This window comes from Thamnophis sirtalis, unplaced genomic scaffold (genome assembly GCF_051295495.1).
Source record: "Thamnophis sirtalis isolate CommonGarterSnake01/CBP01778 unplaced genomic scaffold, rThaSir2_p1.2 scaffold_7, whole genome shotgun sequence".
In the NCBI taxonomy this organism is placed as follows: domain Eukaryota; kingdom Metazoa; phylum Chordata; class Lepidosauria; order Squamata; family Natricidae; genus Thamnophis; species Thamnophis sirtalis.
In genome coordinates, this window is record NW_028261387.1 from 90,492,860 (window position 1) to 90,512,812 (window position 19,953).

Below are 19,953 nucleotides of genomic sequence, written 5' to 3' on the forward strand. Positions count from 1 at the left end.
CAAAGAGTCAGAATGGAGCTTCAGAATGTAAACCGACCAGTATGAACAAAGTTGCTTCCTGCAGAGGCTCATGTGCCTTTGCTTCTCCTTTATGTCCTATGGGAGGGGCCAGTCACTGCCAAGCCTTACCCCCGAGTCGTCCCTTTCGTTTTAACTGATCTTGCCTTCTGGCAGCTTTGCGCATGCACGCACTGGGAACGGGGAGCCTGTTCCTCTGCCTCATTGCTGTCTGACTCTGGGGACTCTGGAGGGAGCACAGAACTCCCAGATGCCTCTGTCCCCCTCTCTGCCTCCGACCACAGCCCTCGTCCAAGCCTTCCCCAGACTCCAGGACTGGCCCATGCTCCTGCCCAACCTCCTCGCTGTCTGACTCTGCTGCCAGCTCCGCCGGCTGCCGGAGGACCACGACAGGCTGTAATCTTCTTGTACATTTTCAGGTTGTTCTGGATGGAGCCACCTCGAGTGTGGAGCTCCTTAATTTGACGCCGCAGACGGAATACCTGGTTTCAGTCTTCCCCGTTTATGAGAACGCTGTGGGAGATGGTCTCAGAGGCATCAGTTCAACACGTAAGTCGGGAAGCCAGATTCATTTAACAACTCTGTTACTAATTTAACGACTGCAGTGATTCACTTGACGACTATGTCAAGCAAGGTGGTAACATGGGGCAAAATTCCCCTAACAAATGTTTCACTTAGCAACAGTAATGTTGGGCTCAATTGCGGTCGTAAGTCGAGGACTGCCAGTAATTTATTGTGATATAAGGCTGCAGCTCTCTTCCTTTTGAATTTCCCAGGAAGAAACAAATTGTTTTATGTAACTTACGGTCTCGCAGACATGAGCCCAGATCAGTGGTGGGTTTCAAAAATTGTTCGAACGTACTCTGTGGGTGTGGCCTCCTCTGTGGGAGTGGCTTGCCACCCATGTGACCGGATGGGAGTGGCTTGCCGCCCATGTGACCGGATATGAAGATGCCGAGGACACTTGTCAGAACCACCTTAAATTACCTCACACACAGCACTGGCATGCATAAGAATAGGATGTAAACTTGTTTTTTAAAAGGCATCTTTGGTTTGCGTTAAAACAACTTCAACACACGCAATGTTCTGATTGCACCACAAACGCAGTAGTCATCCTTCCCTTTCACAGAGGCACTGAGTTTTATAAATAGGAGCATGATAGTGTAGAATAATCCTATCCAAGGACCAGTGGTGGGTTTCAAAAAACTTCGGAACCTCTTCTGTAGGTGTGGCCTGCTCTCCGGGTCCACTGGTGGAACCTCTTCTAACCGGTTCGGTAGATTTGACGAACCGGTTCTACCGAATAGGTGCGAACTGATAGGAACACACCTCTTGCCCAGATATGCCTAAAACCATTTTTATTATTACCGTCATCGTTGCAAAGGAGAGACAGTCAGTGATGGCGTAACTACGCCGACTTTGTTAAGCTGGTTTTTATTGATTTTGAAAAAACGTACTTCGATCGGGGGATTTATTGTATTGTTGATCGGCTAAAGGCCACAATAAAAATTCATTAATTCAAGAATCGGGGATTGATTTCTGGTATGAGCATCTTCAGCTCTGTGAGAGTACAAGGCCAGCATTTGTTTACTGCATTGATTTAAAAAATAGTCTTCCTTTTGAGATTTCTGCGCATGGTTGGTGAACAATCTGCTGACTCGGCTGAGCATTGTTTCCAAATATTTCTTGCCCTGCCAAAGAGAATTCTATTCTCCTCATTGACTCTTGGGGTGATTTAGAATTTGATACTTCAGCTTCGTATTTTATAGGCAGTCTCAACTTACAACCAGAAACGTCTGTGGCTAAGCAGGGCTGTTGTTAAGTGAATCACACCAATATCTCAGTCTCCCAATATCTCAGGGGCTGCCACAAAGAAGAGGGAGTCAAACTAATCTCCAAGGCACCTGACAAGAAGCAATGGGTGGAAACTAATCACGGAGAGAAGCAACTTAGAACTGAGGAGAAATTTCCCGATAGTGAGAACAATTAATCAGTGGAACGGTTTTCCTCCAGAAGTTGTGAATGCTCCAACACTGGAAGTTGGTCACGCCCAGGGGTGGGTTCCGGTAGTCACTACTGCTGGTTTGCTCGTGCTGTGCACGCGCTTGATGCGTGCTGCGCGCACATGCATTGCGCAATAAAATATGTTCTGCGTATGCGTAGAAGCAAAAAACAAGATGGCGGCCCTATGGCGCTGCCTGGAGAACCGGTTCAGGGGCGTGGCAGGCCTGGGTCACTGCCAGTTCCAGCGACCCAGGCCGTCAAATCATTACTGGTTCGGCCAAACCAGTCCGAACTGGTAGGAATCCACCACTGGTCACGTCCATTGGCCACGCCTACTTGGCACCCCGAGGTCAAACCCAACCCTGATGCAGCCCTCAATGAAATCGAGTTTGACACCCCTGCCCTAGGAGAAAGGGAGGTGTGAGAAACATTTAGAGATGGGACCCTCCCTAGTTTTATGAAGAGTAAAACAAGAAGAAGGGAGAAATTCTTTTGGTCCTGCAAGAATCTGTTAATGTAACCTTACAATAAGGGTGGATCTAATATTCTTGGTTATGCTTCTCATCTAGGCTACCTTGCAGGGCTAATGGTGACCTCAAAAATGATATACCGTATTTTTCGGAGTATAAGACGCACCAAGATTTTGAAGAGGCAAATTAAAAAAAAAAGTTTTTGCACTCTGCAGATGTCCCAAAAATGGCACATTTTTCATGAAAACGAGCCTGTTTTTTTTTAAATCAAAAAAGGGGCATGCATAGCCTTTAGGAGGCTTGTAGAGTGCTCCTGGGGGCTGTGGGGGCAAAAACGAGCAAAAAACGACCTGGTTTTTTGCTCCCTTTTGCCCTTCCCAGCCCCCAGGTGCCCTCTGGAAGACTCCTAAAGGCTATGCACCACCATTTTTGCAAAGGGGGTGGGGTTTCAGGATGCCAAAAATGCTGTATTCAGTGTATAAGATGCACCCAGATTTTCACCCTCTTTTTTGAGGGAAAAAGGTGCATCTTATACTCCGAATAATATGGTAGCTGCTTTAAGGAGTGAGTTAGCTGCAGATAATGAGATTCTTAAAGTGGCAGCAAACAATTAATCTATCTTGGTAATGAATACAGCAGTACGGCATTTATACAAGTGCTTCTTCTCGCTCAATTCAAGATGCCCATGGACTTTGTCCATCTCACAAATAAATGCACATGTAAGAACCCTACATCAAAATTCGATCAAATTTTGGGGGAGAAACAAACCAATCCAACCCCTCTCCTTAAAAAAAAAACACTGTCAACTCTCTGTGTTGACATTCCACACATACCGTCCCCGGAGCTGGATCTCAGATTACAGTAGCTGGTTTGAGATGGGTGTATTTATTGGTAATGTGATTTACGACACAGACTGAAGGGAGGAAAGGAATGGGCAAAGTTCAGAAGCGGATAAACAAAGCAAAGAAATGGCTGTGAATAAATCTTGCCTAATGAATAATGCCTGATGTAGCTGTTAATAAATCACTGGTTTTTGTATTAAAACATTGGCTCAATTATTATGAATCAGTTACGGCATAGTTAGGAAACTTTACAAACGCTTAGAAGCATTTCTTTTCATTCAAAAGAATTGGAATGTTGGAAAAGAAGGATGAACAACTGAATGAATTTGAATGAAAAAGGCAGAACATTTGTATTAACTTTGGGAAAAGTTTTTGGTGCTGTCTGAGCTTTGCTGTTTTCTGGTAAATGTTTCATTGCTCAACTAGGTAACATCATCAGTGCTTAGAAGGAGTTTGCACAGTGGAAGAGGTGATGAAGGAGAAGTAGGACTGTGTGGTCCTTGGTGCTCTCTGAGCTTGGTTGTTTTCTTGTAGATGTGTCGCTACCCAACTAGATAACATCATCAGTGCTACCCTTTAATTTAAGTTTAAACTTGAAAGACTTACCGTATTTTTCAGTGTTTAAGACGCACCTTTTCCCCCCTCAAAAAAAGAGAGTGAAAATCTGGGTGCATCTTATACACTGAATACAGCATTTTTGTCTCCTGAAACCCCACCGCTTTTGCAAAATGAACACATGGAGGGTTTGGGAGGCCTGCAAAGTGCTCCTGGGGGCTGGGGAGGGCAAAATCGAGTGGAAAATGGACTGTTTTTTGGTCGTTTTTGCCCCCAGTTCCCAGGAGCACTCTACAAGCCTCTCAAACTCTCTGCATGGCCCGTTTTTTCACAGAAAAAAAAGGCATGCAGAGGGTTTGGGAGGCCTGCAGAGTGCAAAAACTTTTTAAAAAATGTACCTCTTCAAAATGTTGGTGCGTCTTATACTCCAGTGCGTCTTATAGTCCAAAAAATATGGTAAACATTTACATCTTTGGACAAATGGACATCTGTTCAGAAACACACCTCTTTGTAACTTACCTGTGTATCGCTTTTATGTCCCGTCCTAGTACCGTTGTCTGCGCCCCAATCCCTCAGAACATCGGAGATCAGCCACAACAGTATCAAGCTCATGTGGGAACCAGTTGAAGGGGCCACACAATATCTTATCCTGTCTTCCTCAACACCCAACGGCGCCGAAGATGATACAAAAGAGGTAAAGAACTCATGCTTCAGTCACGTTTGCACTGTCTAGTTGTGGCCTCTTGTGCATTCCACTCTGGGTTGGAATGTCATCAGAAGTCCCAGGAGAGAGAAGGTTGCCTTCCAGATTGCAAAAAGGCAATGGAGTTTGGAATATCTGATAGGCAGGAACAGGGCAAAGACGACTCCTTCTTAGCAGTTCACAGAGTAGGTCTATCGTTATGCAGATAGCTGCTTTAGTCTGGCAAGATTCTGTCTGTAGGTGAATATAGAAATGACTTGGAAGTAACTCCACAGTGTCGTTCTTGGGCCTGGGGAACAATAAAGAAGTTACCATATTTTTCAGAGTATAAGACGCAGCAAGGTTTTGAAGAGGAAAATAGAAAAAAAAGTTTTTGCATTCTGCAAAACTCCCCAAAACAGCCCATTTTTCGCAAAAATAGGCCCATTTTTTAAAAAGGGCATGAATAGCCCTTAGGAGGCTTGTAGAGTGCTCCTGGGGGGGAGGGCCCCCAAAAACGAGCAAAAAAATGGCCCGTTTTTCACAAAAACGGGCCCATTTTTGTCAACAAAAGGGCATGGGTAGTATTTAGGAAGCTTATAGAGTGCTGCTGGGGGCTGGGGGGAGGATCATTTCCCGCTCATTTCTGCCCTCCCCAGCCCCCAGGAGCTCTCTGAAAGCCTCCGAAAGGCTATGCATGACCATTTTTGCAAAGGGGGCGGAGTTTCAGGAGGCAAAAAATGCTGTATTCAGTGTGCAAGATGCACCCAGATTTTCAGCCTCTTTTTTGAGGGAAAAAGGTGCGTCTTATACTCTGAAAAATACGATACTTGGAAGTAACTCCACCTATTGTTCTTGGTTCTTAGGCCCGGGGAACAATAAAGGAACTACAGGTAGCCCTCAATGTACGACCACAATTGAGCCCAAAATGTATGTTGCTAAGTGAGACATATGTTAAGAGAGTTTCCCCCCGCCATTGTACGAGTTTTCTCGGCACATTTGTGAAGTGAATCCCTGCAGTTGTTAAATTAGTAACACAGTTGTTAAGTGAATCTCCATTGAGTTTACTTGTCAGAAGGTTGCAAGATCTTATTTTTGGAGAAACACTGTGTATAAGTAGTCCTCAACTTCCAACAATTCACTTAGTGACCATTCTAAGTTACAAGGGCACTAAAAAAGGTGACTTCTGACCATTTTTCAGAATTGCAACTGCTGCGGCATCCCCCATGGTCATGCGATTGACACTTGGATGCCTGACAGCTTCACAAATGTGGCAAGAAACGTTCTCAAAGGGGTCCAAACTCACTTAATGCATTTTTCACTTAGCAATGTAAATTTTGCTCAGCGGTGGTCGTCAGTTGAGGAGCACCTGTATATCGGAGTCGCCACGATTCATACGACCACGTGGTGACAATAAAGAGAGGTAGAAAATTATGACTCTGCTTCCATCTAGTGGCCATCCAAAGGTTTGCAGCCCAGATGTTTGCTAGTCTACGATTCCAACAGGAGAGAAGCAATGAAGCTCAGGGTTCAAAACGGTGCTGAGGACTCTCCTCTACTCTAAACACTTGTATTTCTACGAACAAGAAGTTAATTCCCTTGTCAACGGAGTTAAACACCAGTTCACTGAATGCGTAACTCTACCGATAAAACAGTTTGAGACGAGAACAAAATAGAAATGTCAGCTTGCCTCTTCCATCTTTCCAGATGTGTTGCTCCAAATACACTTAAGGCAGTGCGTACAAAACTGTGTCGCTGGGGTGTTTAGTGGGGGAAATGGCAGAGCACGATTGCAGAAGCGAGCTTCCCGTGGACCTTTTTTAATGAATCTGGAAAGCAAAAATAGGACCCCCCTCTGGCTTTGTTTTCTCCGTGAATTCATTAAGACGAAGACTCTGCGAAGTCCCACCGTCGGTCCTTTTCCCCAAAGTTTTCAGGATAAAGCAAGAACTTCTTTAGTTGCAGTCTGTAGAGGGATCGCCCATCCGCTCACATGGCGATGCTAATAAATACGTATTTTTTTCTTTTCCTTCCTTCCTTCCTTCCTTCCTTGGACCTTCCTTCCTTCCTTCCTTCCTTCCTTCCTTCCTTCCTTCCTCCCTCCCTCCCTCCCTCCCTTCCTCCATTCTTCTTCTCTCCCACCCTCCTTTTTTCCTTCCTCCCTCTCTCCCTTATTTCTTCTTCCTTTCTCCATTCTTCTTCCTCCCTCCCTTCTCCCTCCCTTCCTCCTTTCTTCTTCCTTCCCTTTTCCCTCCCTCCCTCCTTTTTCCTTTCCTCACCATTCTTTCCTTGCTTCCTTGTTTCCTCCCTCCCCCTTCTTCCTCCCTCCCTCCTTCCTTCTTTCTCCTTCTTTCCTCCATTGTTCTTCCTCCCTCCCTCCTTTCTTCCTTTCCTCACCCTTCTTTCTTTGCTTCCTTGTTTCTCCCCCTCCTTCCTCCCTCCTTTCTCCTTCTTTCCTCCATTCTTCTTCCTTTCTCCCTCCCTCCCTCCCTTCTTCCTTCCTCTTCCTTCCTTTATCCCATCCTCCCTCATTCCTTCCTTTCCTCACCCTTCTTTCCTTGCTTCCTTGTTTCCTCCCTCCCTCCTTTCTCCTTCTTTCCTCCATTCTTCTTCCTTCCTCCCTCCCTCCGCCCTCCCTCCTTCTTCCTTCCTTTTTCCCTCCCTCCTTCCTTCCTTTCCTCACCCTTCTTTCCTTGCTACTTTGTTTCCTCCCTCCCTCCCTCCCTCCCTCCCTCCCTCCCTCCCTCCCTCCCTCCCTCCCTCCCATCCATCAGCCACCAAATATTTCGCTCTTTCTTTTCAGCTGAAAGTAGAACATCCGGAAGTTTGGATCAGGGGCTTAACTCCCAGCACTGAGTACTCACTAGCCGTTTATGCAATGTATGGAGAAGATGCTAGCAATCCAGCAAGTATTCAAGAAACTACTTGTAAGTCATGCGATGCGCCTTTGCCAATAAGAATCTCAGGAAATCTTGACAGCTTTGATCGGATGCTTTCTGGTTAGAGAGAAATTCTAGTAAATGTGTGCAACACCCGTGAGTTGATTCAGAGTCCCAACAACTTGCAACTGGAGTTATGAACAGAGAGAAGCAACCTAGCCTTGTTCACACAACATGCTTTAAAAGTCATGACACCGCAGAGGCGTCTGTAAAAATAAAAATCTGTAAAAAAATGGTTTAAAAAAATTGGTTAGTGTGACTGTGATTTGAAGCATTGTGCGAATTCAACCTCCTTGGTTTCTTTATAGTGCATTGAATTGTGCAAATTCAGAATGCAGGGTTGATTCAGAGCAGGAGTGTCAAACTCGCGGCTCGGTTGTGATACGTCATGTGACTCCCCCGTGACCACGCGAGTTTGACAGCCCTGATTCAGAGGGTTTCGTAAAACCCAGTTTAAGTGTAATAATTTGAGAAATGGTAAGACTTTCGATGCAGGTGTTTAGATTTAGGTTTTATTCAATTTGTATGCCGCCCTATTCCCAAGAGACTCAGGGCGGCTAACAATCTGGAGGGGAGAGGGGTACAAAACAAAAATAAAAAGACAAACAATTTAAAATACAGCAACAGTCGCAACCTCGGATAGGGCTGGAAAATTCAACAGCCCCAGGCCTGCTGGAACAGCCAGGTCTTAACTGCTTTGCAGAAGGCCGGAAGGGTGGTAAGGGTCCGGATCTCAACGGGGAGATCGTTCCAGGGGGCCGGAGCAGCCACAGAGAAGGCCCTCCCCCAGGGAGTTGCCAGCCAACATTGGCCGGCAGATGGAATTTGGAGGAGGCCTAGTCTGTGGGATCTAATAGGTCTTTGGGAGGTGTGGGTGTTTGTGAGAATTATTTAGAAGAAACACACGGCCTCTTTTCTGAATGATGTCCTATTTACTGACCTCCTTGCATTGGTTAGATTGGCTTCAGAGTCTAGAGCAGATGTGTTATAGATAACGATGTGGACAGTTGGAGGACAGTTGGGGGTGGCGTCAAGAGAGGAATTAGCTGTTCTGACCCAGGCTTCCTTAAAAAGCAAGAAACAGATTCTTGGTCCCTGCAAAAAACCCTTTATTTACACGACTGTGAATTCCTTTCATTCACAGACAGCAAGGCTTAGCAAACAGTCTTTCAGAGGAATATTTATCAACACGAACCTTATCACGCTCGCAGAGCTGTCAGATAACTAGTTCCCAAACGCAGGGCAAGGCAAAACTTGGCATAGTCTCTTATAGCCACAGACAGAACTTTCCACTCTTGAAACGACCAAATGAACAAATTATTTCCTGAAAAAGCCCACTCTCCATTCGTTCCTCTTTTGTTTCCTATGAGAGGGGCCAACTTAAGTCGACCCTGCTTTCTTAGTTAGTTAGTAGACCCTGGCAGCTCTGTGCATGTGCACACTGGGAACAGGCTCCAGCTGTTTCTCTGCCTCACTGCTGTCTAGCTCCTTCTCTGCCCCTGACGCAGAGCCCTCCTCAACCCCCAGGAGTGGCCCATGTTCCTCCCCAACTTCCTCACTGTCCGACTCTGCTGCCAGCTCCACTGGCCACCAGCAGGCCACAACATTAACCTGGAGTCCTCACATGCCCACAAGCAATTCTAAGCTCAACCCCTCTTGAATTCTGTTGAATCTTATCTAGCACCAATTTAGGAATGACCTTTAGTGACTAGTGTCAAGGCATGGCAAACAAATCATCTTAACTGGAACTTAATGTGTGATCCTGATTCTTCACAACTGATGTGCACCATTTCTTCCAGTGGCCCTGAGCCCTCCAAGATATTTGCATTTCTCCAACATCAGCCATATGTCGGTGCGTGTCAACTGGGAGGCAGCTTCACAAGCTGTGAAGAGTCACCGAGTTATGTATTCTTCCAGCAGAGGAAGCAACGTAGGTGAGGTGAGTGACCATGAGAAGTTAGGTAAAGGTAAAAGTTCCCCTCGCACATATGTGCTGGTCGTTCCCGACTCTAGGGAGGCGGTGCTCATCTCCGTTTCAAAGCTGAAGAGCCAGCGCTGTCCGAAGACATCTCAGTGGTCATGTAGCTGGCATGACTAAACATCGAAGGTGCACAGAATGCTGTTACCTCCCCACCAAATGTGGTTCCTATTTTTCTACTTGCATTTTTACATGCTTTTGAACTGCTAGGTTGGCAGAAGCTGGGACAAGTAATGGGAGCTCACTCTGTTACACGGTGCTAGGGATTCGAACCGCGGAATTGCTGATCTTTCTGATCAACAAGCTCAGTGTCTCTCAGCTACTGAGCCACCGCTTCCCTCCAGACTATGAGAAGTTAGGGTCACTCTTATCCGCTTAGAACAAGGTCAGCTCCACCCTAGGAGCCTTCCAGGCAGAAAACCATTTTTGTGTTGCATTTGTGCTGATAAAGGCTCCTAAGGTGGAGCTGAAAGGCAAAAGGGAAGCACTATGCTCCCTCCCATATTTGGGCACACCGGGTGCTTTGACATAACACTTAATAATTTCCTTGGCTCAGCTGATAAAGGAGGAGAGCTTGTGGCTTAGAGGCTAATACAACTGCCTAACATGTAAAAACATTCCAGGTTTGAATTCCAGTGAGGGTATGGCTAGCTGATGAGAGCTAAATAGCTTGAAATAGATCTATACTACTCTCCCTTTATTTATTTATCAGCACAAATGCAACACACATACACACACAGCGCAAATAAACAGCTTCCAGTTTCACTGCAGCCTCTACCTCTCCCCTTTCAGGTGGAGGTCTCTGGAAACGCCACGTCTGCTGTGTTGAAGCCGCTCTCCTCACTGACGCAATACTTTGTCCGTTTGGTCTCCGTTTACGATGAAGGCAACTCATTTCCAATCATGGGCAATTTTACGACATGTAAGTACAGAAGGACCCAGTTCCCAGACTGTGTTAACAGAGGGATAGACTCAAGATCAGGTGAAACGTTAGGACCACTTTATAATGTCTTGTTAAGATCTCCCTTGGAATATTGCATCCAGTTTTAGTCACTACCATACAACAACTTACAACCAGAAACATCTGTGGCTAAACAGGGCGGTTGTTAAGTGAATCACACCAATATCTCAGTCTCCCAATATCTCAGGGGCTGCCACAAAGAAGAGGGAGTGGAACTAATCTCCAAGGCATCTGACAAGGGTGTTGAGATTCTAGAAAGGGAGCAGAGAAGAGAGGCAAAGGTGATTAGGAGACTGGATGGTGGAACATAAAATGAACGGGTTGCAGGAACTGGGTATGTCTAGCCTAACGAAGAGAAGGACTAAGGGTGATATGGTAGGACTCCTCCAGTACTTGAGAGGCTACCACAGAGAAGAGAGGATTGACTTCTTCTCCAAAGCAGGGGTCTCCAACCTTGGCAACTTTACGACTGGTGGACTTCAAGTCCCAGAATTCCTCAGCCAGCATGCGCTTCAAGTCATAAAGTTGCCAAGGTTGGAGACCACCTGCTCCAAGGCACCTGAAGGCAGAAGAAGAAGCAGTAGATGGAAGCTAACCATGGAGAACTAACCAACCTAAGAACCAAGGGAGGAATTTCCTGACGTTGGGAACAATTTAATCAGTGGAACAACTTGCCTCCAGCAGTTGTGGTTTCTCCATCACTGGAGGTTTTTAAAAATGGGCAACCATTTGTCTGAAATAGTATAGGATCTCTTGCTTGGCCAGGGGGCTGGACTAGAAGATCTCCAAGGTCCCTTCCAACTCTGTCATTCTGTTGTTTTGATGGGTTTGTTGAAACACGGAGGAGCGAAGCTTAAGTTCAATTGCTTTAGGATGACAGCTGGAGTATAATACAAAGTATGGAAACATTTAGAATTTGGGTAATTCAAACACCACAGGTCTTTTTTACCTCCTTCCAGATCTCTGGTGGGATGAAAGCTGCTGTTTCTTCCTGTCTCACCTGAAGGAACTTTCTGTTCTTATCCTTCCAGTTTTAAGTTGTGGCTGATAAATACGACAAAATAACCACAATAAATAAAATAACCCTGACTCCCAATAATAACACAATGAAGTCACCTTACAACATACCGTGTAACGTCCAAGAGCCAGTATTGTAGGAGAGGCTGGCAGAAGACTAGCAGAGCAGATCCTGATATACAGCAATTAGCAGTCAGAAGACACAATGAAAACTCTTTAATCTGACAACCTTTGGACAGTTTCAACTGCGAATCAGTTTAGTCTCTTAGACCAAGCCAAAGCCAAAATGTTAGGAGGTTTGGCATTCAGACAAATCAGCTATTAATAGACACATAGATTTAAACAATATTTATACAAAGGAGGGAGGAAGGAAGGGAAGTAAGGAAGGAGAAGAGGGAAGGAAGTAAGGAAGGAGAAGGGAGGGAGGGAAGGAAGGAAGGAAGGAAGGGGAAGAGGGAGGGAGGGAAGAAATACAGAAGGAGGGAAGGAAAGGAAGAAAGGAGAAGGGAGTGAGTGAGGGGGAGGGAAGAAAGGACAGGGAAGAAAGGAAGAAAGGAAGGAGAAGAGGGAGGAAGAAATAGAGAAGGAGGGAAGGAAATGAAGGAAGGAGAAGGAAGGGAGAGAAGGAAGGAAAGGAGGGAGGAAGGGAATGAAGGAAGGAGAAGAGGGAGGGAAGAAAGAACAGAAGGAAGGAGAAGGACAGAGGGGAGGGAGGGAGGAGAAGGGAGAGATGGAAGAAAGAACAGAGAAGGAAGGAAGGAAGGAAGGAAGGAAGGAAGGAAGGAAGGAAGGAAGGAGAAGGGAGGGAGGAAAGAAGGAAAGAAAGGAGAGATTGGGGAAGGAAGGAAAGGAGAGAGGGAGGAAGGAAGGAAGGAAAAGAGTAAATAGGGTAATTAAATGTAGGCTATTAGTAGGCTATTAAATGTCCTGGAAAGATACACATTTTTCAAATACATAAATAAGATTAAAAAAACAAAACGGGAAGCCCTAACAGTTGCTCTCATTGGGATATTGTCAAAATCAATATGTTTATAATTCTTCCAACGGTGAGCTTAAAAGAGGATTCAGACTGTAAATCCCTGTTTATTTAATTAGAATTTGTATTTGCATCTCTTTGGATATGTCACAGGGAGAAAATATAACAAGTCAGAATTTAGGAATTTATCCCTGGGGAGTAAATAATATCCATTTTGCACAAGGGATTTCAAATCAGGAGTTTCCACAGGGAGGAGGTTCTTAAGTGAAGCTGACTCCCCCATTGGCTTAGCTTGTCAGAAGGCCGCCAAAGAGGATTACATGATCCTGGGACACTGCAACCGACACAAGTACCTGCCAGTTGCCAAGCGTTCGCTACAGTAATCATAAGTGTGAAAAACGATCAAAGCTCACTTTTTTCATTGCCGTTGTAACTTTGAACGGACACTGCTGTAACTCGAGGACTACCTGTACCTCTTTCCTTTGGAAAATAAAAAAAAGTTTTTTTATTTTATTTATTAAATGTATATGCTGCCCATCTCATTGTAAGGTGACTCTGATTTTATCTCCTTCCTGGATTTTTTTTTGTTTCAATTTTTTTAAAGACTATAATTCTGGAATCTTGAATATATTCAGAGAAACATATCTGTCAATCAATCAGAACAGAGTTGGAAGGGGCCTTGGAGGTCTTCTAGTCCTGCCCCCTGCTCAAGCAAGAGTCCCTATGCCAGGCATCCCCAAATGACGGCCCGTGGGCCGGATATGGCCCACCAATGCAAAGTATCTGGCCTGCGGAGTGGTGGGATGAAAAACAGCTGCCAGATTGTAAAGTAGTTTGTTAAAAGTCTTTAAAAGTGCTTTAAAACAGCTTTTCAGATGTTTTTCACAGCCATGTGATCCAGGGCCTGTGGGTGAGAAGGAGAGGGGGTGATGCCGGCTTGCAAAGCATCTGCCAGCTTGTAAAGTAGTGCGTTAAAAGTCTTTAAAAGTCTTAAAAAGTCTTTAAAAGTTTTTAAAAGTCTTTAAAAGTCTTTAAAAGTTTTAAAAAGTCTTTAAAAGTGCTTTAAAGGACAAAGGCAAAATGGACTGCTAAATTGGCTATGCTCACCTAGTCACATGACCACCTAGCCATGCCCACCCAGCTGGTCTGGCTCCCCAACAGTGTGAGGGACCATGAATCGACCCCCCTGTTCAAAACGTTTGAGGACCCCTGTCCTATACCATTTCAGACAATTGACTGTCCAGTCACTTCAATTTCTCCTTGACTTTCTTCTTGGCTTCTTTTATTACCCCTCCTGGATTTTCACTTTGTTTGGAAAATGCCAGCTTGAATCGGCCGTGCTAAAATGAAATAATGAGGCTTTGATTTACAGTTGTTCAGTGTTACACACCGGGCCTTCCGTTCCAGACAAAATAAGCTTGATTCATTTGGTGTCTGGAGAAGACGCTGGTTAAAGAGGCTGAGACTCCCTCACCATCTGCTCTGCTGCAGGGATGCAGGTTGGATGAGCTTTCTGGTAGCGGAGAAATGTGGGGCTAAACCAGGGGTCAGGGGTGGGATTCAGCCAGTTCGGACCAGTTCAGGCGGACCGGATGTTAATTTTACATCCGGTTCGCTGAACCGGTAGTTGCAAGGACTGGCTGGCCACGCCCCTCCCAGGAGTGTCCACGCGGCCTGTTCTGGATGACAGGTAAGTGCAGGGCCTGCACAGAGGCTCTGGGAGGGCAAAAAGGGGCCTTCTGGAAGTCCAGAAACGGGCCCGCTTCTGGCTTCCAGAGGGCCTCCGGAGCCGTGCTGGGTTTTTTTGGGAGCTGTTATTTTTCTTCTTCATTGGTATTGTGTTAGACTGGGCTTTTGTAATGTCCTTTTTCAAAATTTCCCAAGCTTCTTGAGTTGTTTTCCCCTTGAGGATTCTCATCCATGGAATTCTTCCCAGGCTCTCTCTAAGTTTATTGAAATTAGCTCTCTTAAAGTCTAAGACTCTAGTTTGTTCTACTACTTTTGTTTGCATAATGTTGAATTCCAATATTGCATGGTCACTTGTCCCCAGAGTTCCTGTGGCTTCCGTTTTCACCCTTCCCCTGCTGTGGTGGAGGAGGCCAAGTAGGTCATGCCCACCATGGCCACACCCACCCAGCAACCGGGCAGAGAACCTGTTGCTGAAATTTTTCAATCCCACTCCGGGCTAAACTTGAGATGATCTTTGCTTGTTCCTCTCTTTCACCCTCTCCCCCCCCCCCCAGTAAAGGTGCCCCCGCCGAGGCAGCTGAAGGTCACCGAGCTCTCCAGAAGTGAGGTCCAACTGGAATGGGAAGCATCCGCGGCTTCTGACGTGGTTCTGTACCAGATCAAATGGAACGTGCTTGGAGAAGACACAGAGCAGGAGGTACGAAGCCATTGAGAGAAATCCGGGCAGGGAGTTGCTTAAGGATCTTGAGGAATTTAAGGACAGGTCCATACACGGATTTTCAATCTGAGCCATCCCTGCAGTCCCTTTCTACAGCCTGTCTTTCTGGGTTCAGTTCCAAGTGGGGAGAAAGACACTGGAAACATGGAGGCTGATTGGAAAGATGCAGAGGTGGGTTCCTACCAGTTCGCACCAGTTCGGTACAACCGGTTCGTCAAATCTACCGAACCGGTTAGAAGAGGTTCCACCAGAAAGCAGGCCACACCTACAGAAGAGGTTCCAAAATTTTTTGAAACCCACCACTGACACACACACACAGATAGACAGACAGACAGACTGACTGACTCACACAGAGAAAGAGAAAGAAAAAGAAAGGAAGAAATAAAGAAAGAAAGAAAGAAAGAAAGAAAAAGTGAAAGAGAGATGAAAGAAAAAAGGAAAAAGGGACAGAGAGACAAAAGGAGAGAGAGAGAGAGAGAGAGAGAGAGAGAGAGAGAGAGAGAGAGAGAGAGAGAGAGAGAGAGAGAGAGAGAGAGAGAGAGAACACATGGCCGGCAAGCCACTCTCACCAGGTCACATGGCCGGCAAGCCACTCCCACAAAGGAGGCCACACCCACAGAGTAGGTTCGAAATTTTTTTGAAACCCACCACTGGAAAGATGGTTTTAATGGTGGACAGGACCACATGGCTTGAGGTCCTGGGCAATCGAGCACATGGGAGAGAGAGAGACAGAGACAGAGACAGAGACATACACAGAGACAGAGAGAGACCCTCTCTTGGGATTTGAACGTGCTTCCTGTTCCTGTGAAAGAAATGTATTCTGATTGGTTGTCAGACTCCAATGGGGCCATGCGGGGGTAGCTTTGTAGGTTGTCTTGAGTCCCAGGCTTGGTTGAATCTTGCTGGGTGATGTAATGAAGGGGTTTTGGGCAATTCCTATTTTGGCTTTATAGCTTTGTCCTGGTTTGGATCTTGAGTGAGGGCTAATCCTATCACCCTGGAGCTGAAGGTCTTTTGCCTTGTAGATAAGTTGGCACCAAAATATCTGCTGAAGCTGAGTTTCTGTGTCCCTTAAGATTTCTATTTCTTTTTTTAGGGGACATAGAATAGTCCCCCTAAAATAATATTTTTAATATTATTAATATTTTTTTATTAAATATTTCTTAGAGTATTTCATTTTGCTAACTTTTTACAAGCCTAATCAAGGAGAATCACCAAGAACACTCCCACCAAACACTGACCGGGCAAACCAGTTGTATATAGACAGAGAGCAAACTCCAGTCCCTTCCAGCACTGATGACGTTACCTAGTTGGGTCATGAAATGTCTGCAAGAAAACAACCAAGCTCAGAGAGCATGAAGGGCTCCTCCTCCTTCTCTTCCTCCTCTCAACAAATATCAATCCCCTCCCTTCTAGCCCTGATGATGTTATCTAGTTGGGTCATGAAACATCTGCAAGAAAACCACTCCAGGGGAAGGATCCTGTAAAATCTCCATTCCCTCCCCACTCCAGGGGAAGGATATTGTGAAATCTCCATTCCCTCCCCACTCCAGGGGAAAGATACCACAAAATCCCCATTCCCTCCCCACTCCAGGGGAAGGATACTGTAAAATCCCCATTCCTTCCCCACTCCAGGGGAAGGATACTGCAAAATCTCCATTCCCTCCCCACTCCAGGGGAGGGAAGGAGCTCCCCGTGGAGATTCGGACCCTCACCACCCTTCAGGATTTCCGCAAAGCCCTTAAAACCTGGCTGTTCCGACAGGCCTGGGGCTGACGGGTTCCCCGCCCCCGCTCGAATTGTGTGGTTGTTGAGTGTTTTTTAAAATTGTTTGTAGTTGTTTGTCCGTTGTTTTTCCTCCTGTGTGTATTCCCCCCCCCTTACTTTGGTTTGTGAGCCGCCCTGAGTCCCTCCGGGAATAGGGCGGCATAGAAATGCAATCAATCAATCAATAAATCAAGGATAGTGTAAAATCTCCATTCCCTCCCCACTCCAGGAGAAGGATACTGTAAAATCTCTGTTCCCTCCCCACTCCAGGAGAAGGATACTGTAAAATCTCCATTCTTTCCCCACTCCAGGGGAAGGATACTGTAAAATCTCCATTCCCTCCCCACTCCAGCGGAAGGATACTGTAAAATCTCTGTTTCCTCCCCACTCCAGGGGAAGGATATTGCAAAATCTCCATTCCTTCCCCACTCCAGGGGAAGGTTACTGCAAAATCTCCATTCCCTCCCCACTCCAGGGGAAGGATACTATAAAATCTTAATTTCCACCCCACTCCAGGAGAAGGATACTGTAAAATCTCAATTCCCTCCCCACTCCAGGGGAAGGATACTGTAAAATCTCCATTCCCTCCCCACTCCAGGAGAAGGATACTATAAAATCTCTGTTCCCTCCCCACTCCAGGGGAAGGATACTGTAAAATCTCCATTCCCTCCCCACTCCAGGGGAAGGATACTGTAAAATCTCCATTCCCTCCCCACTCCAGGGGAAGGATACTGCAAAATCTCCGTTCCCTCCCCACTCCAGGGGAAGGATACTGCAAAATCTCCATTCCCTTCCCACTCCAGGAGAAGGATACTGTAAAATCTCTGTTCCCTCCCCACTCCAGGAGAAGGAGAAGGATACTGTAAAATCTCCATTCCCTCCCCACTCCAGCGGAAGGATACTGTAAAATCTCAATTCCCTCCCCACTCCAGGGGAAGGATACTGTAATATCTCAATTCCCTCCCCACTCCAGGGGAAGGATACTGTGAAATCCCCATTCCCTCCCGATCAGCTGGGACTCATAGATAGAGAATAGATGGGGGTGGGGCCAGTCAGAGGTGATATTTACCAGTTCTCCAAACTACTGAAAGTTTCCGCTATCAGTTCTCCAGAACTAGTCAGAACCTGCTGAATATCACCTCTGTTCCACACATTTCCCCCCTACTTTATATTGTTCCATCTGCTTATTTGATGCGGTCTCTGGAAAGCACCCAATGATCGATTTCAGTCTTTAGCTAAACAAATCATAGGAAATGATTGGTGAAAGTGACAGTTCTGGATTTTTATTGGAGAATTACCTGTCAGGAAGGGGTTTGCTTTCCTTTGAAATTTTTTGCAGTCTAAATTTATACGGCCACAGAAGACCCAATTAAGACACAATGTTTTTTTCTTTTAAAAAAAAAATACTAATAAAGTACTACACCACTAAAACAGAGCGTATCTGTTTTTTCTAAAAACTGCTATTCATAATCATTGGGTTACATCAAAAGAACCAGCTGGCAATTTAAATTCCAAAAAGTTGCAAAAGCAAAAGGAAGAACAAACTCAAACGCAGCCCGAGTTCTATTTAAAGTTTGAGAAATTAGGAAATAGGGTTGTTTTTTTTTTTTTTTGGAGTATTTTGGTCTTCAGGCGTTCCTATGGGAATTTGGCTTTTTGCATTTCTCCCATCATGCAAATCACTTGATGAAGTAGGTATCCAAAAATACAGTTTATTAAAAGAATACAGGGAGTCCTCGATTTATGGCCACAAGAAGGGAACCAGAATTTCCCTTGTTAAGCAAGGCGCTTGTTACATGAGTCGCTCCCGATTTACAACAATTTTTTTTTGCCACGGTTGTTAAGGGAATCACGGTGGCTGTTAAGAGAATCATGCAGTCGTTAAGCGAGTCTGGCTTCCCACACTGATGCCCCCTGGGAAGGTCACATGGTCCTGGGACGCTGCAACCACCATGAATGCATGACGGTTGCCAAGGGCCCCAATTTTGAACATGTGAACGCGGGGGTGATACGAAGATCAGGTTGGAAGGAAAATCCATCTGGTTCAAGTCCAAGCTGGGAAATAAAATAAAATGGAAGCTGATTGGAAAGAAATTGTAATGATGAACAGAACCAACAGCAGTTCTGGGTCTCAGCTGAACAAATGGTTGAATGAATGGATGGATCTTTATGGTATTGGAAGAAATATGCATCCGGTTTAATTCCAAGCAAGGAGAAAGACACTGGATACACGGAGGCTGATTGGAAAGATGGTTTATTGATGGACACGACCACATGGGTTTGAGGTCCTGGGCAGCTGACCACATGGAGTGGAGAGTGAGGGTTATTTATACCCTCTCTGGGCTTTGAACTTGAGCTTCCTGTTCCTGTGACAAGAGCATGTATTCGATTGGTTGCTGTCAGACTCCCATGGGGCTATGCAGGGGTCATAGATGAGGTTGTCTGAGCTCCCAGGAATCGGTGGGATTCAACCCACTTAACAATTGGTTTGTCAAAACTGTGAGTGTGTGCGCATGACTTCTGCACATGCGCGGCTTCGGCCACGTGGCAAGGATCGACCGAGCAGCTTTTCGGAGCCTGCTCTGCTCCATCTCTGCTCTCCGGGGCAGCGGCTGCTTCTCTCTGCTGCTGCCCTTGCTGGAGGAGAGAGCATCTCTTGTGCGATTTAGCAGCTGGGAGCTGCTGCCACCCTCTAAGTCCCATCCGGAAAGCACACAGCACAGAGAAGCGGCAGCCATATTGAATGCTGTTTCTCTGTACTGCACGCTTTCCAGATGGGACCAAGCCTTGGCAAGGGACCGCTGCAAGATCTCCAGTACAGTGCTTTAGCTAAGAACTGTCCGGTAATTTGAGGCCCGAGAGGGGCAGGGCAAGGCTGGAGCCAGGGAATAGCATGTTTCCCAACCTGGTCGAGTGGGCGGAGGCTCCGGAGCCAGGGAATGGCATATCCATGGGCCCCGACCAAAGGCAAAGGGCGAGTGGGTGGCATCCTTAACTTTGGTGAGCAGAACAGGCGAGGCACGGAGATTAGCTGGACAGTGTGGCAAAGGAAGATAATATATAGGGCCATGTGGGATGGGGAGGGGCGGGGCATGGCTAGCCTGTGGTCGATTTTACCAGTCTCCGAACTGCGCAAAATCATAACAACCAGTTTGCCTGGACCGGTTCGAACTGGCTGAATCCCACCCCTGCTCCAAGGTTTGGTTGAAGCTTGGAGGGTGATGATGTAATGAAGAGGCTTGTATTCTGAAAGAGTGTTGGGCAATTCCTGTTGTGTCTTCATAGCTTTGTCCTGGTTTGGATCGTGAGTGAGGGCTAATCCCATCACCTTGGCCCA

At 46.0% G+C, this 19,953-nt stretch overlaps 1 protein-coding gene across 1 annotated transcript in view; it reads left to right on the top strand.

Annotated features, from left to right (window-relative positions):
- COL20A1 (collagen type XX alpha 1 chain) overlaps positions 1–19,953 on the top strand; it is a 204,453-nt gene that overhangs the window by 40,725 nt on the left and 143,775 nt on the right. The window contains exons 12-17 of the mRNA XM_087720870.1: positions 438–567; positions 4,438–4,583; positions 7,375–7,498; positions 9,310–9,449; positions 10,281–10,410; positions 14,686–14,828. Of these exons, the coding sequence (XP_087576996.1) occupies positions 438–567; positions 4,438–4,583; positions 7,375–7,498; positions 9,310–9,449; positions 10,281–10,410; positions 14,686–14,828 (813 nt within the window). The remainder of the gene's footprint in view (positions 1–437; positions 568–4,437; positions 4,584–7,374; positions 7,499–9,309; positions 9,450–10,280; positions 10,411–14,685; positions 14,829–19,953) is intronic.